Source organism: Nyctibius grandis, chromosome 1, assembly GCF_013368605.1.
Source record: "Nyctibius grandis isolate bNycGra1 chromosome 1, bNycGra1.pri, whole genome shotgun sequence".
In the NCBI taxonomy this organism is placed as follows: domain Eukaryota; kingdom Metazoa; phylum Chordata; class Aves; order Nyctibiiformes; family Nyctibiidae; genus Nyctibius; species Nyctibius grandis.
Genome location: NC_090658.1, coordinates 117,355,550 through 117,382,703, shown reverse-complemented (window position 1 = coordinate 117,382,703; position 27,154 = coordinate 117,355,550). Strand labels below are relative to the sequence as shown.

General features: G+C 39.5%; 1 protein-coding gene across 5 annotated transcripts in view; it reads right to left on the bottom strand.

Annotated features, from left to right (window-relative positions):
* LPIN1 (lipin 1) overlaps positions 1 to 27,154 on the bottom strand; it is a 102,230-nt gene that overhangs the window by 14,019 nt on the left and 61,057 nt on the right. For all 5 annotated transcript variants that reach the window (XM_068409821.1, XM_068409828.1, XM_068409804.1 and 2 more), the window contains 13 exons: positions 26,676 to 26,795; positions 25,414 to 25,521; positions 20,002 to 20,131; positions 17,757 to 18,066; positions 16,184 to 16,277; positions 14,648 to 14,835; positions 12,247 to 12,340; positions 10,796 to 10,865; positions 7,793 to 7,885; positions 6,309 to 6,385; positions 4,173 to 4,317; positions 1,515 to 1,663; positions 19 to 105 (listed from right to left, as the gene is read on the bottom strand). In XM_068409821.1, the coding sequence (XP_068265922.1) occupies positions 19 to 105; positions 1,515 to 1,663; positions 4,173 to 4,317; positions 6,309 to 6,385; positions 7,793 to 7,885; positions 10,796 to 10,865; positions 12,247 to 12,340; positions 14,648 to 14,835; positions 16,184 to 16,277; positions 17,757 to 18,066; positions 20,002 to 20,131; positions 25,414 to 25,521; positions 26,676 to 26,795 (1,665 nt within the window). The remainder of the gene's footprint in view (positions 1 to 18; positions 106 to 1,514; positions 1,664 to 4,172; positions 4,318 to 6,308; positions 6,386 to 7,792; positions 7,886 to 10,795; positions 10,866 to 12,246; positions 12,341 to 14,647; positions 14,836 to 16,183; positions 16,278 to 17,756; positions 18,067 to 20,001; positions 20,132 to 25,413; positions 25,522 to 26,675; positions 26,796 to 27,154) is intronic.

Here is a 27,154-nt window from a genome sequence, read left to right as displayed (position 1 = left end):
GATTTACTGAATACTCACTGGCTCACTTTATGGTACAACTTCGCAATCCCTTGGTGTGTCCAGTCTTTGCCAAGAGTCGGCAAAATATGACCTAAAGTATCTGACCTGAATAAAGGAAAAACAATATAAATGAACTGAAAAATACCCAATACTTATAATAACAGATGAGGCTGTAGCCTCATCAGACCCGTGTAGCAGGCTGGACAGTACTAAGCTTACTTTTTGAGGTTTACATTAAACGTTTTCTAAATAAGTCAAATCTACCCATAATGGAAGCTCATGGGAAGTTACAAGCCTGAGACAAGTCACATTCTAGCTTACTTCAAACTAACGTCTCCACGTAAAGCTGGCAGTTGGTCATGTAAAAGTATTATGAAATAGTTATACTGGTTTCAATGTATTTCCTGCTTTACATGAGAGAAAATTACTTACACTGTAATAACATCTAGAGTTGAAAGAAATGAGCACCTCACTTGACTAAGCATTATACAGATACACAGCAAGAAATCCACACCATCAGTATCTTGCAGCTTAGAGAGAAAACTTTGGGCAGTGGCTTAGTATGGATTTGCAATGGTATTGTAAGGTGAAGTGATTCAGTAACTCTCTAGTCAGCTCAACAGCAGAGAGAATTCACTTTATTGAAGCTTAAGAAAAAAAAAATGGGGGGAGTGAATATTAATTTATGTTGGCACCACAAAAAAAAACCAACAACTTTGCCCTACAATGGATAATCACATGGAAGAAAAGAGTTTCAATTTAAAGCAAGTATTTTAATTCACCCCAGATTGTTCTTGGAAATTATTTTTCCTTGTTCTTTTTTTCTAATTAGATATACCTAAGTTTAACTTTGAAAGAAATTGATTTTGAAACAAATCTAAGCATTTCATTTTAAAAGGTCAAAAGAAAATGCTTTTATTTTTATTAGGTGTTTCCCTGTTCAACACACAATTGTTTTCCCCAATGTTAAATAAATAAGTAAATACATAAATCAGCAAATGAGTGAATTGTTTTGGTCACTCCAAAATTGTGGGGTTTACCCAAAGCACTAATCTGAAACTTTCCATCAAATTCAAATTCTGACATTGATTCTGGAGTCTTGTCTTCTAAACAATAATGCCTCTCACTGGAATGCCCCAGTAATGCCTTTTAAAAGGGAATTCATGTGTTTCTTCTTTATAATGTTGCCAGTGTACTTTGCAAGTGTGATGCAGCAAGAAGGTTACGATTTTGCAGAAGGTTCTCCAATACTACTGTAAATACTATCATGAAACACCAACAGGTGAAAAATAATGGGCACATATGGCATGTGTCTTTATGAAATTAAGGATTCAGCTACTGATTCTTGCATTGTTTGAAAGCCAAATGATTAAAAAAAAAACCCCACACACCCCCCACAAAACACTAGAATACGATGATTCTGTGACTCAAAATTCCCTGTAAATTACTTTTTCCTTTAGTCACAAAGACAATTTGTCCTTGCAGATAAAGCCTCTCCCTGTTCATGAACTCACCGTGTGATTGTTCCATCAATGTCAGAAATAATAACTTTATCATCCCAATTCCATAGGTAAATGGTGCCTTCACAGCGGCAAGTGCCTTGATACTGTGTTGTAACGCTAAAGGTCACATCATTGGGGCCATTCTTAAGCTTTAAGCTTTTCTGCAAGACATTATCAGCAAGATAATCAACAAACCGAGCATGCAAAACTGACACAGTGCAAACACAAAGCCACAGATGATCATTGCCCTGAACCTTATTGCTTTCAGCAGAGCTACTGTCTAAATAATGATAGCAGAGGTTTGCCCTGTGTGGTATACATTAGGCATTGATTTATAGAGCAGAACAAAACAAACAAACAAAAAAAATTCTCTTTCACAGTCAGGGATATGAAAAAAAAAAAAACACCACAAAAAGTTCACATAAACAAGTTATGGAATAGCGACTATCCATGGGGGTTTTCCATTCTGAGATATAGATACACATGCAGAGAGAAATGTGGGTAACAAGGAGTTCCAAGAACTCTAATTAAGAGTATTTATATGGGGATTTGTGTTCTATGGTATTACGTCTCTTTCCTATAATAACCCACTTCCCATACCATATGACCTATTACCCTTCAGTCTCCACCAAATTTCCTCAACTCTCCCACTTCCCTGCCCTTCCCTCCCGCTGTGTCCTGCGTCACTTAGCAACACGCCGGGCAAGACACTACTGATTTGATTCTATTTCTAGACCTAACCACTCATTTTCACAAAACCTGCAGGAGTTTAATACTTTAAGTGTCTCTCTTTCTTAGTTATATTTCACTGCAATTGTTCAGTGAGTTAAAAAGTGAAAAGGAGGTGAGAATGCAGAACAACCGATGGGTAACTGATGAGTCTCACCCACTGTTTCATCAAGAAACCAATCTAAACCGAGTGCACCCTCAGTAAGTTCACAGACAAAACCAAGTTGGGCGGGAGTGTTGATCCGCTTGAGGGCAGGAAGGCTCTGCAGAGGGACCTCGACAGGCTGGATCGATGGGCCGAGGCCAGCTGTATGAGGTTCAACAAGGCCAAGTGTTGGGTCCCGCACTTGGCTCACAACAACTGCATGCAACGCTACAGGCTTGGGGAAGAGTGGCTGGAAAGCTGCCTGGTGGAAAAGGACCTGGGGGTGTTGATCGATGGCCGGCTGAATATGAGCCAGTAGTGTGCCCAGGTGGCCAGGAAGGCCAACAGCATCCTGGCTTCTATCAGAAATAGTGTGGCCAGCAGGACTAAGGAAGTGATCATCCCTCTGTACTCGGCACTGGTGAGGCAACACCTCGAATACTGTGTTCAGTTTTGGGCCCCTCACTACAAGAAAGACATCGAGGTGCTGGGGAGAGTCCAAAGAAGGGCAACAAAGCTGGTGAAGGGTCTGGAGAACAAGTCTTATGAGGAGCGGCTGAGGGAACTGGGGTTGTTTAGTCTGGAGAAAAGGAGGCTGAGAGGAGACCTTATCGCTCTCTACAACTACCCGAAAGGAGGTCGTAGAGAGGTGGGTGTCAGTCTCTTCTCCCAAGAAACAAATGATAGGACGAGAGGAAAAGCCTCAAGTTGCGCCAGGAAGGTTTAGACTGGATATCAGGAAAAATTTCTTCAGTGAAAGGGTTACCAAGCACTGGAACAGGCTGCCCAGGGAAGTGGTGGAGTCACCATCCCTGGAGGTATTTAAAAGACGAGTAGATGTGGTTCTTAGGGACATGGTTTAGTGGTTGACTTGGCAGTGTGAGGTTAACGGTTGGACTTGATAATCTTAAAGGTCCTTTCCAACCAAAATAATTCTATGATTCTAAAAGTAGTTTTAGCTTCAGCTAATTTCTGCAAGGTTTCTGAATCTGAAAAGTATCAATATATTTGTCTAATCCTTGCTTTCTGTTTGCTATAGAAAATTACCAACACATCCCATCTGTCTCTCAGGAAAAGTTCTACATTTCTTACAAACTGTTCAGGCAGTGAGTGATGGGCTGTTTAATACTGTACACTTTCTGTGGGTTTCCTTCAGAAAATTAATTGGCTGTAGATAAGACAACAAAAAGTATTTCCCTAAGTAGCTCATTTTTCCAGATCAAATTGGAATATGCAGAACACAAAACTGTAACAGTTTTGTCACCATTAGTCAAAACACCTCTGTCACAGAGGAAGAGAATTGGCTCCAAAAAAATTAATAGCACGGCCTCATAGTAAATTCACAAGCAGCTCTTTCAGAAGTTACTAACAGAAAACTGTATTTATGTAAAATCTGACTGTCTGCCTATGAAGGAGGGCAAAGGAAAAGAGAGGAGGAAAAAAGAGAAGAAACACCTGTGGGTTAACATATACACATTATGCATAATACAAAAAGGATGTGGTTCCAGTACACTTATTCAGGTGACAAAAATACATCCTTTGGAATTTAATTTTGATATTTTTCTAAATGAGATCCCATGTCTCCCAATCTCTGAACCCCAGCACTTGCTGCAAGGTACAACATTCATGCTTAATACTGAAAAGAGAAGGGAAAAGATTTTTTTGGAAAAATACAACAAGAGAGAAAATTAAATGCAAGACGTAAGAGCTAATTAAGTTTTGCAAGCCTGAATAACAGTATTGTTCATGTTATATTAGAAACGACATTTCAGGACAAGGATGTAAAATTAACTCACAAGCTGGTCAGAAGTGAGTCGAAGTGTTTTTTTGTAACTGATTCCAGACAATAATGAGAGATGACTTGAACTGGTTTGTAACGACCCAAGGTTTTGTTTGGCAGCTCTAGGGTCTTCATCGCTTGAAGAAGATTCATCTTTTATTCTGGAACATTGCACACACGGAAAATGATGTTATCATGTCAGTAAATGCATCTCAGTGTCCATTAAAAATGCATTAACAGTGAGTCACCAAGTAAGTCATTGATTCTCTGCTCCTAAGTACTGTCTCACAGGAGGCCATTCGGATCATGGCTTTAAATATATCAACGAAGTGCCGAATTTTCATTCACACATGGTCCCCATTATTCATACTTGGATTGTTCTAGCCATTCACTTGTCTATAAGCTAGTTTTCATTACTTAAATTTAACGGATGTAAATTAATGTGCCATATTGACTCAAAAATCTCACAGTGGTAAAAATACCCATTAGATAATGTAACTACAAAAATTCCTCAGTTCTCAGAAGCAGAAAGAGGCCTTTGTTATGTTGGCTTTCTCTTCCCCCCCTTTTTCTCCTTCCCCGAAGAATTTAGGAATTAATAAAAAAAATCCAGGTGACGGACATTTTATTATAGACAGTAACTCCTCCTTCTCTTTCAATGAGCAACTTTAGATCATTGGATTACTCTTTTCCAGGATTTGCAGGATTACCCCATTCAGGATATGATGATGAAAAGTCATAAAACCTGACATCCTTTACACAATTCTGTTTAAATGCACATCAGTATAATTTTTTTTTTTCTGCTACAACTATTTTTTCAGAAATTTGTTAAGGATATTTTTCTTCAGAGATAAAGTTTTCCTACAGCAAACAAATCTATCACCTTAGGCAGAAGGTAAAAATCCTTTCAAGATCCTACAAATCTCATCTTTAAAACAATCAGCATTTGGCCTCTTATTTCGATCACACCTGGATGTTGTTTGACGTTAGGAAGCCTTGACCTAATACCAAGGTATCACATGTCACGCCTAGCAACATTTAAACGCCTATTTTATCCTTTGTAACATCGGATCTCAAAAGCTTTACTCAACATTCCACTTGTCGCATTTTGCTTGTGAGCAATAAACTCTTAATGACAGATTTCTAAGGTCAGTTAAAATCCAAAGAATACCAATTACAGTATCTAGTCTGCTTGAAGTCTTAATCCTACTTTAAAGCTTATCTTTAAACAACCATGTAAGAAACAGACCTAAATGTTCACTTTTCATCCTTAAAAGGAAAATCAGCCTTTCCGATTTACTCTGTGGCTCTCACAAACTCAGAGAGGCAACTGAGACAACAGCTTGTCTCCTACAGCACGAGGAATCCTCCCTTCCAGCACATTTGCCTGGACTGCAACGGTTGACCTCCAGAAAGAATGACAGCTAATGCCTTTTTGTTTCATAAAGGTGATCCTTGAACTTACTTAATGAGCATAAAGCATATTTGAACCTGGCCCTTTTCAGCTCTAAGTGCGGACAGCATACAGACAGGCTGTCTTTACAGTAAGATCTGTATATACAGAAAAGGGGCAAGGTAGGAGAGCTGTCCCTCCAAAGCATGTTAAAGCTCATCTTGGGGAACCCTCCTGAAGGGGAGATTCCGGCCATACAGTATGATTAGCTTGGAGCATGAGAAGGAAGAGACTTCTGCAATCCTTGAAAGAAGTAATAGAAAACCATGACTATTGCCTGTGAAAAAAACCATGGAAAGTCTCAGGCCCCTGAACTTCCCAAAATATGCAGGACCAAATTAAGTTGTCAGGACATACATATAAGTAAATCAGAAATTTTAGCACCTGGGATCTGACAACAGCATGGGGTCATCTGTGATGTTCCTTTCAAAACTCCAGAGAGATACATACAGCTTTGGAGAACTGCTCCAATTATTGTTGGTTTTCAAGGGGCTGGAACATGTGTCATGGAACTGCCAGCCAAACCACAGAAATGCCATGGGTAGAGCCTTCCTATCTGCACTTATTTGGTGCAATGAATAACAAACTAAACATACTTCACTGATGTAGTATTTCTCTGTTTAAGCACAAGAGGTAGCTTACTTTCATTTTTAAATGGTAATTCCTGCTCATTTCAGGTAGAGATAATTTTCAGGATACCTGTTTGACATGCTCATCTGTGAAGAGTCTTCTCCTGTTAGTCCACTCGCACTCATACCTTGCTCTGGCTTTGTTTCCTGTAAAAACAGAAGTATGAGGAGCTGTGCATCTCTTGCTGGGCAAAGAGCAAATGTTTTTAGAAAAATATTTGAAAACCAAATTCTGTCTTGTACAGACTTGGTAAAAGTCAACAGCATGTTCGCTTCCTTTGCTTGTAGGCAAAGTAAAACTTCAGGGTTTTCTTAAAGAATAAAGGCTGCACAAAGAACTTAAAATTGCAAATATAAAACTCAGAAAAAGAATTAAGATTTAGTCTTGCATGGAAGAAGTACAGAAATAACAGATTTCACATCTAGCACTGTTGAAGTTCTGGGATCAATCCCAAAACTACTCAGTTTATGCACCTCAAATAGCTAGATTTCACTTGAAAAACCAAAGTATGACTCTGAAGAAGAAAAAAGAAAAATATGATTACCTGTCATAGAACCATTAAAATCTTTAATCCAATAAAATTTCCAAACTGCTTTCACCTTGAGTACATGCTAAGCTCTATCAATTTCATCCCACAAGATTTTTAAATAGTGAACAATTTTATGACACACACAAACAACACCTCCCTTTATCCATTTATAGCTGCCACAGCTCAAGAGGTAACCAAATACTTTCACTCAGAGAGAAATTCTAAAAACTTCAACAAACTGTAAAAATGAAAATCTCTTGTTCTGAAGCTCATACTCACAGATCAGTATATTGGTTATTGCTTGCAAGGCTAGTCATCAGTTCATCGACTGAGGCACAACCATAAAAATGTATTAGAAGTCATTTTCTTCCCTCAAGTACTAATGCTTCAATAGTATAAATTAATATGAAGAGGTTTTATTAGCCAACTTTAAAGATTAAATATGTCTAGACAGGAGATCAATATTTCATACAAAGTTTTCCTTTTTTCACTGTTCTTTAATGTTCATTCACAGCTTTAAGACTGTTACCACAAATTTGAATGCTCAGAAAATAAATTCAAAAAGACTTTAAAACTAATATACAGTCAGTTTCCATCTTAGGTATTGCTGAATTTTACAGCCCACACTACTCATAAATATGTCTGTTCTTCAACTACCAAAAGAAAGCTGCAGAAAGGTAGGTAACCTGCATGAAAACATTAAATTAGAGGCACAGCTCTTCAATTCCAGGTTCCCAAACACAGATTTAATCCATAGATAATACAGCCTCAGGTTTGTGTAATGAAACGAAATGCAGAACCAAAACACCGCAGGCAAATGTTTCAGGTAGGGTCTGACCCAAAGCTTTCTAAAGTCAAAAGAAGTCAGACTTTAGACCCTGTTTAAACATCTTTTAATGTGTATATCCTCAGTCAAACTGAATATTGAGTTACTCTCAGAAGCAAAGTTCTGAGGGATGATTATGGAGGTATCCATCCTTCCCACTGCAATAAGAAGGAAACTCTGCTTGCTTCTTAAACTTACCTCTTTAATAGTGCTGTTCCTCCCTCGCCATGAAAACCACCACCTTCCACCTTTCTTGGGCATCTTGTCCCTCATTATAGATTCCACAGTAGCCTGTGACAAATGGATGGTAACATAAAAAAAAACCAAAACAAAGGACAACCTGATATATGTAAATGAAAGAAAGTGCCAAACACACAATTTTAACTGATAATAAATAGAATAAAAGTAAACATACTGTCTGTGGACCATAAATTCTACTAAAGCAAAATCTAATGGTATCCAGAGCTGCTCTGAAGTAACTTAAGCATGAATACTTATGGTATTTTTAAAAGGAAAATAAAAAAAGAGAGAGAAAATTAAAGAAAAAAAAAGCATAAATAGGTATTAGTATAATGTCTAGAATGGAGAACCTACTGTTTTTAAGTTGAAGTTACTTAGTGCAAATTATATATTAAAAAAAAAAAAAAGAAAAATATCACTTCCTGAAGGAGCTCTCATGCAAAACAGTAACAAACCCACATGCACAAGATATTCTCATTTAAAAATAACTACAAAGTTCATATTTAATCACCAGTTTGGAAAAAAAGCAAAGAAGTTACTAGTTTTTATGCGTTTATTATGATGCTATGATTTTGACTGACAATGTTTGAACCTTTTTTATTTTTTTTAAATCCTGGCTACTTTTCATATATAAAAGACCTCAGCAGAGAAAAGCTTCCTTCAATACCCATAATGACTGGATACCCATAATTTGCTTCAATACCCATAATGCACTGTAACAAGGAGAGCTGAATTCTTTCACTCAGAGAGCAAGCTAAAGACGAGAAGGGAAAATATTACAGTAAAGGTGGCCACAGTATTTGGTACGCCCTAAAATAGCTTAGCCACTGGCTTTCTGAGATGATAGCCTCCACTGTGAGCAAAGTCAGCAAAGAACAACTGTGATGTTGATTGGTGATTTAAAAAAAAATATAATTATTCCAAGAACTCTTAGCAGTTGAGAGGGCTGAGTTCAGCTAACGCGTGGGACAATGCATCGCTTTTTAGTTTTTCCACAGGTTCTCTTCACTATACTATCTAAAGTATACAAGAAAAGAAAGATATGACAGAGGAATAAAGTCGAGCAAATAAGTTGAGAACTTTTTAAACAAAAATAAGAAAAACAAGGAGCAGATGGAGCTACTGAGAATGGAATGCAACTGTTGAGAACAATGGCTGCAATTTAAGGAGGTTCTCAAACATACGGACAACTTCAAGCAGATGTGCTGTTGACTTTTAGTGACATAATTCACATGCTTACAATTAGCCATGTTTAAGTGTATTTTGCAGAACATGAGTGATTTTTTTGCAAAAACTCCAGTTTTCAATCACTTCATAAAGCCTGTTTTGATAAGTATCTTAATATCCCTGTTTTGATAAAGTATCTTAGTATTTCAATTCCTTTGTTCCATTATTACAGCAAATGAAAAGTCTAATTAACAAGCCATTAAGAAAACCATGATGACTGGTAGCATAAATAAGTAATTTTAGTTTCAGAGGTACAGTTCAGCCAGTAAACTTTCCCAATCATACAGCCTGTTCCAACTATGTATATTGGCTTCTCCACTAAATTAAAACTGCATTCTCTACAAAGTTATCGCCATTCAGAATATGTTAACCATTAAAAAAATGAACACACTGAACTTCACATTCATAGAAGACTTTTCTTAACTGATAACCTACATGAATAATGGCATAACCATGATGCTATTGAAAGAATTGCCATTTCCCTTAACTTAACAGCAAAAATATTTCATATCAATTCTTTCCATTTACTCATCCTAGGCAAAACCCAAAGCATATGGCTCAGGCATCAAAGTGTTTAATTAAAAAATGCAGTTTCCTTGAATTATCTTTATTGCCACTGAAGACCCAATAGGAACCTATCAAGGTCTGAATCACTCTGTGGAAGTGCCCAGCAAACACCAAGCAGGGTAACTATATGTCTTCTGTAGGCATTTGAGTTCCATGGGATGAATCCCACCTGATGATTACTGGAATATCTGCAGTAAAGCACAAAGCATCTGGCTCTGTGACATCCTTGAAATTCAAGCCAGGTTTACCAGATGTTTGGGACTTTTAGGATCAATTTACTTTATATTGGGATGCTACAGTGCAGCTATACATGACCGCATATATAGGCAATGTGGCACTAAAACAGAAAGAACAGAGTGGTAGAGAGTATTCTGGGCTTTGAAGAAATTTTTATTCCACGTTCATGGCAATAGAGACAGCATTTGAATTCACATAGATTAAACCCAAAGACATGTGAAGTGCTGCAAATGGCAGAAGGAAAGTTTAAGTTCCAAAATGGATTAAATCCATGGCTAACCAGGATACAAATTAGTGCCAATGGTGCTACTACTTCTTTATATACATTTACAGTAATGTGTATTTCTGTCCTGAGCATCTATGTGGCACCAGGTCACGTGGAACTGGACTAAGTTCACCAATGCATATAATATAAGCCAACATATAGCTGTCACATAGTCATAGCTATCTGCCACTACCTACCTGGGTTGGTTAAGAACAACCAACCGACAAATAGAAAATTAGCAAGCTACAGGCTTTTCTTATCTAGTAGTTAAAGCTTATTCCCTGAGGTTAAAATTCCTGGCCTCTATTTTTATTTGATAATATATGCTGTATACAGATAAAAGCGAAAGCAGTCACAAAAGTATTCAGCTACAGCAAACACTAACATGGGTCAATATAATTTATGTTTACAATCCATATTAATGAAAGAAAACAGGAAGTTTCCCTCCTTCAAAATATTTGGAAAGATCTTAGCCTAGCAAATAAACACTATTCACAGACTAAATTTAGTCCTGCTTATTTAGCCCTTAGGATACGCTAGATGGCTACGTGTGGATGGATACTACTGATGCGCAGATTCTTTTGTACAACAACTCTCATCCCTGCCTTAATAAAAGGCAGAATGTCACAACTCCTCCTCTTACCAACCTTCATGCTCAATCTCACCTTTGGCAAAGGTTTCTGAAATGCCTGCATTGCCAGCAGAAGGGGACCAGCTGTCGTCCAGTTGTAGTACCTGGGCATGCAAGAGAGACGATTACTGCATTTTGTAATCCCAAGGTTCCAATTCACAATCTACCTATCATTAGGCAGGTTAAATCCATGAAGCCTCTTTAACACAGGTCAAACTCTGGCCTGCACCAGTAATAGCAGACCCACTTTATTCCACATATGTTCACAGGTATTTACGGCATATACTTTTCAAGGTATGCAAGAGAAACTAGGTCCTTAAGCAGAAAAGGTATTTGTCGTACATTTCATGTCTGTACTATAACTCATCATCACAGCATGAGCTACATTTTTCACAAGCTGTTTTCACTTTTTTCCATCAAGTAACTACATAAAAGTTAGGGGCCGTAGTCTGTAGGATGTCAAGCTTTTGCTATTATGTGCTGAACCTGGGTCAACTCTTGTTACAGACAGTAGGACAAATACAGAATTATCATCCATCTGTCTAGGGAAGCTGAAGCTCACATGACATCCGGAGAATATGACAGTAAGATCCTCACTAAGTACTCCTCTCTTCCCAGCGTATCAGTAGGCAAGTAAACATTATCATCAATCGCAGAGAACTATGGCAGGGAAGCCATAAGCGACTCACCTCAGACCAAAGAGAGGATCAGGTATGAGGCCGTAACGCACACAATACAAACTATCACATAAGGATGCACTAGGCAGGTCAGATTTGTATAAGCAATGTCTATGACTAAGGGCAGCCTAACCCCTAAGTGAAGCACAGTGCCATGATCTCTCCTCTACTCTGTAACACTGTATGCCAGATGCAAGGATGTCTCAAGTTAAAACATCCCCCAAAAAGCTGCATCTGGCATAGACCATAGTGCTGCACTGCTGCCAGCAATAGAAACATATGAAATATTGTCTTAGCCTTGCAGAAAGAGAAGTCACATATTTCGTGGGTGAAGTTTGACAAGTCTTGAAAAGCAATGCCTCCACAGAGGCACATTAGCAAAATATTCAGTATATACAGACAAACCACTGGGTACAGAGTGCTTGCAAGCAGTCTGTCATATCCCTGTAAATATTAATTATTCAAACTCGCTCAGGGCAAGCCTTGACAAGTTCACATCCTATTTCATTTTTACTCTGCCAACTGAGTGTGGACACTATTAGCATATAATACTAGCTTCTTGAAATGCAAATTGTGTCAGTTAGCTGTAACAGGTCATCTGAAACTGCTCTTTACTTTCCATTTAAAGGAGGAAAGGTAACTAGAAGAGCCTTAATTCACTGGAGAGATGACTCTTTCTGGATGAATCTAAGCTATGAAATTTCAAAACCTATTTTTCAGCTACGGTTAAACTGATCTAATGCACTGAAGTGCCACAGAAGTGTTTTTGTTACAACAGTAAAATATTTTTTTCCTGAAATATACTTACTTATTTCCAATCTTAACCACAAGGTTAGGGTCGTCAATGATAGCAGGACTGTCCACAAACTGCTGATATGTTACTGCATGTTCTAAGAATTCCTCTGTGGGGGGAAAAAAATACGTATGTAAAGCCTACAGAAAGGTGAAAATGTCTGAATAAATACCCATTCCACTGGCTGTGACTCCTTTCACAAAATCTATGCAATTTACAAGTGATTCACATGACAATACAGCTCCAATAAATCACAGTATATTTGAAATGTTTTAATAACTAGCTTTTGAAGAGCAATCAGTCTAGCATCAGGCTCATATGATTTTATGATGCCATATTACTGAAGAAAGTGCAAGTCTTAACGCATTTATCATAGAATCATAGATTCATAGAATGGTTTGGGTTGGAAGGGACCTTAAACCCATTATCTTCACATTATGCAGCTGGAAGTTTAAGGCACAGAGCATTGTAAATGATTCATCTAAAAGTCACACAAGAAATTGGAGGTATAGTAGGAACTCTGGTTAAAGTTTCCAACTCCCCCTCCTAGTGTCTCCATTTACAGACCACCTTTTTCATTCCTGACACCAACAGCTGTGAATTTCCTAGCTATACACTGTACCAAGTGGCAAAAGCACCATTAACACTATTGTGATACAAACTCAGTACTATGAGGAAATAAAAACACCCATAAAATACTTTCAAAAACTTTACAGAATCACAGAATCACAGAATGTTAGGGATTGCAAGGGACCTCGAAAGATCATCTAGTCCAATCCCCCTGCCGGAGCAGGATTGCCTAGACCATATCACACAGGAACGCGTCCAGGCGGGTTTTGAATGTCTCCAGAGAAGGAGACTCCACAACCTCTCTGGGCAGCCTGTTCCAGTGTTCGGTCACCCTCACCGTAAAGAAGTTTTTCCTCATATTTATGTGGAACCTCCTGTGTTCCAGCTTGCACCCATTGCCCCTTGTCCTGTCAAGGGATGTCACTGAGAAGAGCCTGGCTCCATCCTCATGACACTTGCCCTTTACATATTTAGAAACATTAATGAGGTCACCCCTCAGTCTCCTCTTCTCTAAGCTAAAGACACCCAGCTCCCTCAGCCTCTCCTCATAAGGAGATGTTCCACTCCCTTAATCATCTTCGTGGCTCTGCGCTGGACTCTCTCCAGCAGTTCCCTGTCCTTCTTGAACTGAGGGGCCCAGAACTGGACACAATATTCCAGATGCGGCCTCACCAGGGCAGAGTAGAGGGGGAGGAGAACCTCTCTTGACCTGCTAACCACACCCCTTCTAATACACCCCAGGATGCCATTGGCCTTCTTGGCCACAAGGGCACACTGCTGGCTCATGGTCATCCTGCTGTCCACTAGGACCCCCAGGTCCCTTTCCCCTACGCTGGTCTCCAACAGCTCTGCCCCCAACTTGTACTGGTACATGGGGTTGTTCTTGCCCAGAGGCAGGACTCTACACTTGCCCTTGTTATATTTCATTAAATTTCTCCCCGCCCAACTCTCCAGCCTGTCCAGGTCTCTCTGAATGGCTGCGCAGCCTTCCGGCGCGTCAGCCACTCCTCCCAGTTTTGTGTCATCAGCAAACTTGCTGACAGTGCACTCTATTCCCTCATCCAAATCATTAATGAATATATTGAATAGTACTGGTCCCAGTACTGACCCTTGAGGGACTCCGCTAGACACAGGCCTCCAACTGGACTCTGTCCCATCGACCACCACTCTCTGGCTTCTTTCCTTCAGCCAGTTCACAAGCCACCTCACTACCCGATCATCCAGACCACACTTCCCCAGTTTAGCTGCGAGGATGCTGTGGGAGACCGTGTCAAACGCTTTACTGAAATCGAGATAGACCACATCCACAGCTTTACCATCATCTATCCACCGGGTTACATCCTCATAAAAGGCTATCAAGTTGGTTAAGCATGACTTCCCCTTGGTGAAGCCATGCTGAGTGCCCCTAATGATCCCCCTATCCTTGATGTGCCTAGAGACAGAACCAAGGACAAGTTGTTCCATCACCTTTCCGGGGATGGAGGTGAGGCTGACCGGTCTATAGTTACACGGGTCCTCCTTCTTGCCCTTTTTGAAGACTGGAGTGACATTCGCTTTTCTCCAGTCCTCAGGCACCTCTCCCGTTGCCCACGACTTAGTAAAGATGATGGAGAGTGGCCATCCACTAGTATATAGTGGATTATTAAAATGAGTTAAAAATCATAAATCCTATATAAGTCTAATATTTTAAGTATGAAAAATTCTAGGAAACTTATAATTACAGGGACAGTATTTATCTTCTCAACACATTCTTGAGTACAGCCACAGGAGGGCACCGCTTCCTTGGTCTAGGATGATAACACTTGGCTGACAGCACATGCCTGTAATTCAGAAAGTCATTCTGTACCTTTGGTTATTTCTTTGCTGTCTGTAAGGCCTCCACAGAGAGAAAGGGCAATGGAGGGCAAATCTCGAATTCCATCCGAGGTGCTTTCAACTCCACTGTCAACACCTGAGCCCCCGACAGACTGCGGAGACTGGCTGGCCGACCGCAGCCCCGTGTCGTTCGTGTTCTTGCTTTGGACGTTATCCCCACTGGAAAAGAAAATCAGGAACTCAGCCTTTGTGTATTCATTCCCAAAATCACTCCCTTCAACAATCATCGTTTACATCTGACACACACTTAGGGAAAAAGAAAACAAAAAAAGAAATTTGCTTAGATTTGCCATAAAAATTAAACAAAGTAATATAGGCCTCAAGTACCCTCAAATATTAGATTGCTTCTACTTACTTGCCTAAACTAGGCATATATAATTATAGCTTCACTTATTTACAAGAGGTAGGAAAAGTAAGACAATAAACTGTACAATCTTAGCAGACAAAATAATGCTACTATAAGCAGAGGTTATACTAGTAGAACTATTCCCATACAGGAACAAGAATAAACATATTCGTTTATTATTTAATTTATATTAATTATACAAACTGACAGCTAAACCCAAAACAAAGGATGTGTATGCTTGTGTATTTATATGTCATGGATATATAAATAAAATACTCTACATATAAACTACTAGGATTAAAATTTTAAGAAACAATAAAATCATTACACCCATTTAAAGCCTGTGTATAGATGAGATCATTATTACAAAGTGCAGGCTCATCAAACTCTGCTTTCCATTCCAGATTTATATGAATGCATTTGAGAAATGAATTTTTCAGTCCAACTTTTTTCTCCATATTACTAATGTTTCTCAGTTTTACTGAAATGCTAATATTACAACAGCTGAGTTTAAGCAAGCAAGAAAGAAAAATAAAATATGCAAACTACTTTAGTTGTTGCTCTATGACTGTAGTCAAGACTAGAGTACTACGTGGAAAGAGGACTATAAATGTTCTAAGAGGCTCTAATAAAGATGGGAACAAGTTGGAAGTTGTATGTTCAGGGTGCAATATTTTCATGAATAAATTTGTCATGTGTCTTTCAAAAATTATTTTCTAACATTCATATTTATAGGTGATCACCCACAGTAGAACAACATTAGAGTAACAATTTTGTGCTAATAGTGTTAACAGTAAGGTATGTTCTTCACTTAGTAAGCAAGGACATGGGGATAAATATATCCCAAGGCCAACTGCTCTCCCAGGGCACGTGAGTAACACTCACAAACATCAGTGTACATTACGTAACAATCCACAACCAATATACGATGCTTAACTGACCAAAATAGAAAATCAGCTTCAAGCACACTTCTCATGCCCAAATGCAGAGCCTTCTAAAAGCTCTAATATTCCTCTACAGAGTTTTATTTTCCTTCTGTCTGAACCTCTGCTTGGACTCTGAAAAAGAGGTCTTATCTGTTTGGCAATGAAGAGTTTGATCTAAATCTGGAAGGTGACAAGAGTTCTTTGAATAGTAAAAATATAAGCAAAGGACTTATACTTCTTGGGGAAATAAAGTGCAGCAACTTCTGGATCCATGTCAGTGAGGTCATCTAAATAGACACCATCAGCGCCAAGATGCCGGCTTCGTTTGTCTGTAAGGGACGGCACAAATAAGCTATTAATGAGCATTTTCTGGGTAAGAAGCCAGAACTGTTATTACTGTTTAACTATTCATTTTAAGATTGAGAAACTAGACAAGTTATAACATTTTGCGAACTGTATTTGTATAAAATGGTACTGCCAAAAATTTCAAAACAAGTTGCTCATGTACATTGTTCAGACTTTGAATACACAAAATGGAACAGCAGAGGACTAGTTCTGAGCTATGCTGAAGCCTCCCTATCCCAGACAAAACCACTGGGAATTAGAACTCAGTGGCCACTGTAGGCAAACAGCAAAAGGAAATTTTTCTGAGTATTTGCCTAGGCCTATTATCACAGTAAGGCAGTCAGAGCATTTAATCTCCTAAGATTAAATGAAGAACTAATCTTCAATCCCCCCTTGCAAAAGGGAAGTAACACAACAGACTAAACTATAGTCACCAACACACTGTAACTGGTTTGTTATGGAGACAACTCGCTGTTGAGCACATACAACTGATGCGTTGTGTGTGCACATGCACCATTGCAGGGGACAAGACAACCCTCCTAGGTCTTTCACTAGGTCCAACACACAGTCATCGCTGTCCTGTTGTTGCTGGTACGCCTAGACAAGTAACCACTGTAAGGCCAAAACCTAATTTGGAATTCATTCTAAAACCCACGACTTCTCACTGTTCAAATTTCCAACATCAAACATCAGAAAAACAACCAGAAAAAGATGTTATGTAAAGACTGACTAATAAGCAGCGTAACACTGTCATTTTTGCCTTCAAAGGCAGTGGAATGCATGGGGAAGTGGCTAAGAAACTTGTATGTTTACTGATTAAAAAGCAGAAGCACAAACTAGGCTTCTATGGGGCTTACATAATTATAGAATAATCAGAGCTCTAAAACATAACATCTGTAAGCAAACAAATTTCGTGTGAAGATTGTAACACTTATTACAAAATACAAAATATAGAGCCCAGAAATTAAGAAGCAGAAAAGCAGGTGGAGTTATATTTCACAAATTCAGGACAGGACATGTACCACATAGAACTGAAATTGCTCATATGAAACAAAAGTACCTTATTTTCTGGCAAATCTGTTGTTTTTTGCAAAAGACGAACTACAACTTTGTACTAGAGCAGAGAGGTTCCACAATTACCAGCAACATATAACAACTCAGAAAGTAGTCAGAGCAGCTGAACCAGCAGATCTACAGTGTGCTTGTACCAAAAAGTGAAATCTCTGAATCTGTCAAATACAATGAATTTGGAGCAAGTTTTGTAGTCTTGCTCTTACTATATGGCTCCTGTGAACAGCGTGCTGTACAACTCAGGTTTTGATGGTTCTTTCCAAAGCTTATCCCTTTCCAGATCTGAAAGTGCCTTCAGGGCACAGATTAATTTATGTGACAATGAGGTGCTTTATCACCATGAAATTAAAGACAAAATCATACATCTAAAAGTGCAGAATCAATAGCTTTACCTTTCTTTCTAGAAGGAGAATCTGTCTTGCCAGCTGGTTGGGCTGAGCAAGCTGCAGCTTGTTTTATTTCTTCATTGGCAGGCAATGGTGGTACAGCTGCTCCTGGAGACTCTGTCTCTGGTTTATTTGTCTCAGCTGGTAAAAGCTCACTTTCATCAGCAGTTGCTGCATCTGCTTGTCCAAGGGCAGGCAGAGGAGACACAGTGTTAAACTCCTCTATAGGAGAACTTTTGATGACCCGAAAGTGAGTGCTTTCAGAAGGATTTACATCCACTACGCTGGGTTCCTTTGCTTTGAGCAGAGAACTGGCCTGTGAGGAAAAATAAACAGATTGCTATGAAGAAAAGCTCTTAAAAAATGCAAGAGCCAGAGTTTAACCTGTTTTGCTCACTCCACTGAGATCAGATTCTCAAGGTAACCAACTACAGCAGAAAGCCACCAGTAACTGAGGTGGAGACTACAGTGTAAAAAAGACCTCTCTGTTGTGTGTTTGCTTGTGCAAAATTCATGTTTATCTTGGGGTCAGGAAAGATTTGCTCTGCAATGTGCCCTACAGTCTTCATTTCCCACTCACCTGGCTGGGAGCACATCACAGCTCCCACCCTACCCTCCTTCCTTCCTGCGCAAATCCTAGCTTTTCTTCAGAAGATAACCCCAACAAACATGGGAAGGGAGCACAGACTGGAGTCCTCAACGCAATCAGGATGCTCTCAGGGACCAGGACAGGGGTACACTGTCATTCATCTATACTGCAGATTTAGATTTTAAATCACTTTATAGGAACAATTCTAGTCTCTCTGAGTGTGGGGCAGGAGGTGTTCTTACAAAGGGGAGCTGAACTCCTCCAGCAGCAGCTGTATAGCTGCTATAACCTTCACGTCATAGCAAACAAACACTTACATGAAGATCGACAGCATCCAAAGCATAACCCCAAAGCACTGGGTGCAGGTATGGCCAGATCAACTCTGAGTAGCTTGGCTAGGGACATAGACAGGGACTGCAAAGGGAAAAGCCTCCAGGAATAAGATTTGCAATACACACCAGGCTGTGTGACTGGGATAAAAATGAAACACCCAAATCTACTAACAGGAAACCCTAAATTCTAGAATGGAAATGCCAATTTGAAACTCCTGCCTGGACCTGTGCACTTAAATGTGTTCTCTATGTACAGAAAATAGCTCCCAATTTTCTTGTAATATACATGAGGAGGAGAATAATGCAGAGGTGATGGGACAGCTCATCTTTCGCCTACCAAAGAACAGGCCAGAGCTCTTCTGAAGGAATTAAGAATTCTGGATTCCCATCCCTGCTTTTGTCACTAGCTACCAACAGTGAATTAAAGATAAATTATAATAGTGCCATTATAATTCTGGTGCCACCACCAGAATGCAGAAGTCTTCATTCTGAGGAGAACACCCACTTCCCTGGCCTGCAAAGCAGGAATTTTGTTTCTTTATACTGTTCCTGACCCAATCACTCCTGCAGTCCTTTCTGCAGAGAAGCCAACCTTCAGCAGAAGGGGCCAAACCCTGCACCATCCCTGCCCCCATAGTTGTAGTATGCCACTGAAACCTGCCCTTTATTTCTCACACCCTGAAGCAGGCATAAGCCCTAAGTGTCCCCTTTCCTGTGTGAATGCTCTGACTCCATAGCTATTGTAAGGGGCCGGTCAGTACCTGACTGACCTGCAGCATACTCAGTTGCACATGGCTACTGCGCAGCATGGGAGACAATGCTGCTGGCACACTACAGATCCTGCCATCCAGCTGGGCCAAATGGCTTCAGGGAGGAGACAGGCACCAAGCCAGCCAAGAATGGCATGTCTGGGCACGCAGAGATACAGAACTGCAGGTGTTTCTGGATGCTTATGTACTCAGGCAACCGATTTTAATTTTTGTGAATCACACTGCTGACACCAAGCACCTAGCTTCCATCTAAGACCATTTATGAATTTCAATGATTTACCAAAGGATTTGATTTATATGTTATTTAAGCTTCTAACTTTTTCAGGTCTTGGGTACTTCTTAATTTTCTACTGTAAATCATCGGTGTTGAGAATGTCCCTGGCACAAGGTACTTTCCTGTACCTCCTAAGGAGCAAGATGCAATTCTCTTACAAAAAACATCGCAATTTTATGTAAAAACAGGATCCATTCCCTCTTCAGCAGTCTGCAATTGAATAAGCACATGTGCCCCATTAAAGCACAACAGATGCTAGCAGGAATTAAAAAATTACGCTGGATACCTTTGCAGCCTGAGGTAGCTCTCCCCATGCCCAGTGCATGTGGGGATTATTCTTCAGTCCACTTCTGTCCATAGGTTTACTGACTAATTCTGAGTCACTTTGAGGAGTAGGAGGGCGTGAACCTGATGGGCTGAAGAAAAACAAACAAAAAATATTACAAAACCTAAAGTAACCACAATGCACTAAGCACTTTCCAAACTGATATCCACCAACCAAAAGCATTAAAGATCTAGATAATCATTAGCCAACTGAAGGTGTGAAAGCATGGAAAAACAGTTTAAACAGTTCAGGATCCTCTTAGACTGGCATTCAGAGGTCTCATCCATTTTTTAGTAAGTGCTGTCACAGCAATAGGATTTGAGAAGCTGAAAGAAATGGAACACAAGCATTGGACCTGAACATTTCAGAAGGATTTTTGGTTTTCTGTGTGGAAAAAAGAATGGGGATAGTACTAGCAGCAGTACATGAAGAGATGTTAGTATTGTTATAATGGATGTAAAGAAATTACTCACTCGCATCAACAAGACATTTTATCCTGACTAAGTAATAAATTAGTCTAAGGAATCCAGTTGATTACTTCCTTCTACTAACTTGTTCAGTTCTACCCTTGGATGCATGTTTATAGTGAAACCAGCAGGACAGCTAGACAAAGAATTTGAGCCCTTCCAGTTCAAAAATATTTAACTGTTTGTTTTGCTGACTACTCAAAATAAAATATTTAATAATTAATTAGTAAACTATCAGTTTGTAGCATATTTTTCATGTGGCGAAGTCAACAATGTGATGTCAAGTCAGCCATTAATAAATAATGATTCACTGATTTCAAGGACAAAAGGAAAAATTCTGATTATCTACTCTGCCTTTGTGCATAACGTAAGTCATAGAATTTCACGCAGAACCCCCTGAACAAAGCCCACTATTCTTTGTCTGAGCCATAGTATATCTTTGGTACACTTGTGCAATCCTGATTTAAAAACTACAAGCAACAAAAGAATCCACAACATTCCTAAACCAAAGGTCCAAACTGAGTTACCTTCACTCTCAAAAACAAAAGGTTTCCCATGTTTAGTATAAATTCTTCCTGTTTGTTTTATTCTTTACCTTCTTCTGGATAAACTGAATATCCAAACTAGTTTTGCTCTTTCAATGTAAGGCAGTTTTGTAGAGCTAGCTGGTAGGGAAGTCATTGGTCACAGGAAAATAATTACTTCACGCTAACACAAATCAGCTTTTAAAAATCTGTGTATTTTACATCTGAAAAAATAGCAACCTAATTATCCACATTATTCCTTGCTTCCATCTATGATGCAGTAAGATACACTTTGAATATGGACAAACGCTATGACTTTTTAGCTACAGATAATTACGTTATCTAACTAAACTATAAAATTTATAAGCAATACCACTGTAGAAGATCTTTTTTGGTCCTAAGAATTTCATATTTCTATTAGTCCTTAGGGTATAACCTACCATTTGACAGACGGAGGAATCAATACAATGTGATTTAAAAAGTATTTTCAAGCGCTAAGAATTCAAGAAATGCCTGGTGTGTTTTTCAGCAACTTCTACATCGCCCACTGACAAGTTTGTAGAACTTACAGGATTTTCTATGCACCTGGGGCCCATTGAAACCTTCGAAATCAGGAGCCTGGGCACTTCAGAAAATCTCAGCAGGCAATAATGCTTCTATGGCTGCTTTAAACCCAAAACATCTAAATTTGAGGAAATGTCACTGCACGAGTTAATCTGTGCACTACTCCCATTTTAACCTACCAAATACCTACTGTTTACTTACACAGAATCACAGAATCACAGAATGTTAGGGATTGGAAGGGACATCGAAAGATCATCTAGTCCAATCCCCCTGCCGGGGCAGGATTGCCTAGACCATATCACACAGGAACGCGTCCAGGCGGGTTTTGAATGTCTACAGAGAAGGAGACTCCACAACCTCTCTGGGCAGCCTGTTCCAGTGTTCGGTTACCCTCACTGTAAAGAAGTTTTTCCTCATATTTATGTGGAACCTCCTGTGTTCCAGCTTGCACCCATTGCCCCTTGTCCTGTCAAGGGATGTCACTGAGAAGAGCCTGGCTCCATCCTCTTGACACTTGCCCTTTATATATTTATAAACATTAATGAGGTCACCCCTCAGTCTCCTCTTCTCTAAGCTAAAGAGACCCAGCTCCCTCAGCCTCTCCTCATAAGGGAGATGTTCCACTCCCTTAATCATCTTCGTGGCTCTGCGCTGGACTCTCTCTAGCAGTTCCCTGTCCTTAGAAAGATCTCTAGTCTGGGCTTTGGGATATGTTCAGCCCAGGTTTACTCACCCAGACAGATGACCTGAGAGAATACAGGCATTGCTTCAGTTTGGGCTAGAACCTCTGCATTTTGCAGGGAGAACACTGATGGGGGTGGGGGGAAACCTTGCCTTTTCCATAATTTTCCCTGAAAATACAGTTCCCTTGTGAGTGGGAAAGAAGTCGAGGCTGTTACTCAGCACCAAGAACCATGATGTATATTCCCAGACACACACATGCACGTGCCAGAAATATGGCACTTGCATACGTGTGTATGTTAAAAAAGGCAGAGTTCTGCTCTAAGAAGGCTCTTGCTGCAAAAGGCTCCCCAACGAGCCATGAACGCGTCTGGGTTATTGGTTCAGAGTAGATATAGCTACAAGTATAACCATGGTAAGTTAGGAACAGGGTGAGCATCTAACCCCCAAAATATTACCTCACTCTCCGAAAACAAAGTACACAGAATACACACTATCTACTGAACTTTCAACACAAGCACAATGGAGACATCATAACTGTCATTCTGTAAATATTACTTTTCTATACAACAAAATATAAGGATTTAGTAGTAACAAAATGTTAGATCTTCAGAATTTTTTTCAGTTGATTTCTCCTTGTAGATTAGTGTACAAATGGTAATACAACCTCAGGGTAGACCAGAATTACCACTGCAATGTCATCTTAATTTAAAAGGCCCAAGGCCAAATCAGACTGCAAACATGCATCCACAAGGCAAACGGGGTAAATTATTTTGTTTGTATAAAACAATTCTAAAGCATTCTCGTTCCTTATATCATCTGGAACATAAGCTGGAATTTTCTATGCCACCCACAAACATTAATACAGGGTTGGTGGCCTCCCAATGAGAGCTGGTTTTCCATTACAGAGAAATACCTTTACTTTTTTCTGTTTAACATTGAATAGCTACTTTCTCCAACTAATATCCTTCTGGAACAGCAACAATAATCTCTGTATCTTATGGACGCAGATGGCAATTATGCCTACTACAGTCCTGTCTGTGTAGTTCTGCTTCCATATGTAATGCCAGATGTAAATCTTCTTTACCTGCACTGAGACTACTTTGGCTGTTACTTACTTCATACTATTGCCACCAAAGTAAAATGAGACTGAAGACTAATAAAGCTCACAAGCACATTCCTTTAATTTTTTTTTAGCTCAGTTAGGTCAAACTAAATCCTGAATTAATGTTACGTTTGCACTAGGGGTCAATAAGGCTGAATACCAAGACTCCATAGGATTTGTAACCCAGTGCCAGTACCCTGCAAATGCATCCATGGATCAGACTCAAAATGTTTTCTTTATTCCTTCCACCACCAACACGTTTGTCCTGGGCTGAATTATGCCTTGCAATTCCCCCATCCTTTAGTTAGGCACTGATCCAGCCCAGCTGAAATTCTCTTGCCTTACATAGATTGTTGAGATATTGCAGATCAAACTAGAGCCACTCATCCTGTCAACACTGCACAAGGAAGGGAAACATCAGTTCAGTCATTTAGATCAGCATATATGATTCACATCCCATAAATGCTGAATATTTGTGTCACAGTCCTGTGTATTCCTTAACAGCTACGATTGCACTTAATGTAATCTAATGTCAAAAGAATAAGGAACTTGGCCTGTAGTTGGCAGTTCTGCAACAGCAAACCATGCTGATCTTTGCAGTGTTTCCCACTGAAAGCAAAGAGAGCCCTGAGAAAGCAGCAGTGTGACCTGAGAAAAAATCCTGTCTCGACTGAGGCCAAATAAACCGAGAAAAGATAGAAGGAAAGAGGCATACCTCATGTACATGTCACAACAATAGCTGAGAGCCTCTGAACCTCCTTTGAGGTGGCCATAATAGAGTTTCTTATTTCACATACAGAAAAACATTTGCAGACACAGAGAGGGTCTTACTCAGACAAGTTACTACAGCGCTTTTGCTGTCTATCTAGACTGCAGGACAGGTGAACTCCAGAATAAAGTTCATGGAGCCACCCAGAACACATCACTGCTCCGTCCCAACCTGTGCGCCTGCCCTTCCTTCCCATGAAAAACACAGAGAAGAACAGCCATGAATGTCCCAGGATCTCACCTTGACTTGGTGCTGCAACATGGTCAGGTTAAAGAGGGCAGACCTAGAAGCTGGGAAAACCTCAAGATTATCATCGTCGATACAGCCTTTGGCACCTAGTATGGCACCCATCTTGAGATAAGCAATGAGCAATTCAGCCTGATTTATTACTCAAAGCTTCCCCAGCACTAACGGAGAATTGTAGATGTCATATTCAGACACCTACTTTAAATTTTTTAACAGTTGTTGTGACTTAATGAGAGAAAGGGCCTGGCTGCAGAATCTTGAGACATCTCGACTTCAAGATACCATAAAATGTGTCTGTATTCACTTCTAGCTCTGTAGAAAAGAGTCCACAGTCAGAGGAATCCTACACTACAGCAAAGGCTTAAGTCTGGGTCTCCTAAACCTTAGATAAAATGCCCTAACTATTGTGTCATCTTTACTCTGTAAGATGCTCTCCCACTGTAATCCAACATACAGAAAGTCTTCCCCTCCCTCAGACCAGGGAAGAGAAGTTCTCTTTTGCTGTTGGGCTCTTCCCATTACAAGTTTTGTGCTTCTTATTGCTCACTTAATCTCTGAGGCCTTTGTTTTGCTTTTACTTTTGCAACCTATGCACAAGCAAACAACTCCGGAAAACCATGGGATAAAAATGTCATTAAAATATACGCTGACTGTAAAAAGCCACACGGAAATGTCGATCTTGAGAGGAATGTAAGTTTTCACAAGCTAAGTTCTTCCTTTTTTTTTACCATCTTAATCAACTTCAGTTTTAATCCAGGTTTTCATTGGCCTGATTTTATATTAGCCATCCTCATTCAATGGATGATTCATCAAGGTAACTTACCTCCAGTCTATGCCCACAAAGAAGCAAACAGAGGAAGTGGTTTTCAGTGTCACCTTCTTTCAAAGTGTCTGGGTTAGCAATAAGTGCAGTTGTAAGATCAACGAAGTTCACATACTATTAATGTGTTAAAAGTGTATTAGTGTGTTAAAAGGATTAAAGAGCAGCCCAGAAAAGAGGGAGGATAACTGTTCTACCTGTCTGGAGGAGAAAAGTGAGAAGATTGTTGAGGACAAGAGTTAGATAGGCCTCCGTCTGCTGGAACACTGAGAAGAGAGGATTGCCCTGTGCAATCTATAGGCTTACTGGACAGCACAGCATGTTGGTAGAAAGAAAAACAGGGTTTCATTATTCACAAGTGCTGATTAACGTAAGCTCTTTGTGCATTAGCTACATGAATGCTGAATGTACATCTAGAGTTTTCAAAACCCAGAACACTGCAATCAAGAAACAAACAGAACATACAGTTCAAAAAGCCATCAAAAGGGCAAGGTACTGACACATACTATCACCAGATGGGTGAAGCTAATCGCATTAAGCTTTCCAGTCAGTGGAGAAAGTTTCTTCTAGAACGCAATTCAAAACATTTAAATTAAGCCCTTGCTCTGAAATAATCTCTTTGCTCTCCCTTCCTCTGCCCCTCAACTACAGAGGCAGTATATTGAGATTAGACTTCTTAAGATAAGGTCTTGTGAATACTGCTCCACTCCAGCAGTCTGCATGGAGGATGTGGGGCACATGTGCACAGGGGCACACACAAACAGAGACTTCAGTGGAATTATAATGCAATGCACATTAAGTGAAAAATTGTCCCTTTTTGACAGTGTTCCACAGACACAAGAAAGGAGGTCCAAACTGATCTGTTTTGACATCAAAGGTATACGAGGCACACAAATACACATACAGGAAAAAGTAAGCAAAGTACTGTATGTGTTCTTTTCACACAATAAATATTTCATGTCTATCTAACTGTGCAATTCAATAGATTAGCTTTGAAAGGGGCACAAAAAGCTCATATTCTTATTCATTAAAAAAATCTTTTTTATACATCAACCCAATCTTGCAAGTCTGTAAAAGGATTACACCCAAAGTACTAAAGATTTATATACTTGCATTCACTGAAGTCCTTACAGGTGTGTGCATCAGGCAAAGACTCAGATTTCACAAAACGTTCATCTTCTCTACAGGATTTATATGCAAACAGCGACATTAACAGATATAAATACTCTTCAGAATTTGTGGACCTGCATTTGTATGCATGCATTTGTTGAAACAAGGATGAAACTAACCTGAAGTTTTTGTACACTATCTGATTTCAAATATTGAAAGCATTCATCTAGTGGTTGACTGTGATCATGTTTGACACCAAAATTTTTAGTAAGACTTCACATAGCACTAGCATATAAGACATTAATAGAAAGAGAAGGATTATTTAGAACTGTACTATCAGAAAAAGTACCTTTGATGACGTGACCATTCTCCATCTGAATGAGGGTAAGATGCAGACTGAGAAAACATAGAAACTGAAGGAGCCTTTATGTCAGATACATCATCAACAAACACATCTGGAACAGGGATCCTAGGTATAGGGAAAGACGTGACATTAAAAAAACAAACTTGATTACTGAACTGTCATATGCTTCAGATAACAAAAAACCCCTACTGCAGAGAAGAATTAGTATAACCTGAACTAAAAGGAGATAGAGAAATGTTATCTGATTCACACCTCCTAGTTCACAGCATGATGGACGATTGTTCTTATGTTTTCAATGACATTTTCATTATTTTTCTAATTAACATTCCCAATATCTTTCTAGCCTAAAGCTTTTTCTTGAAGAAACACGGTCATCAGCGATGTGTACTGACTTAAGACAGAAATTAGTGTTAGAAGGTATGGAATGGAACGTTAACCCAGCAGTAGATTTCCATTACATATGT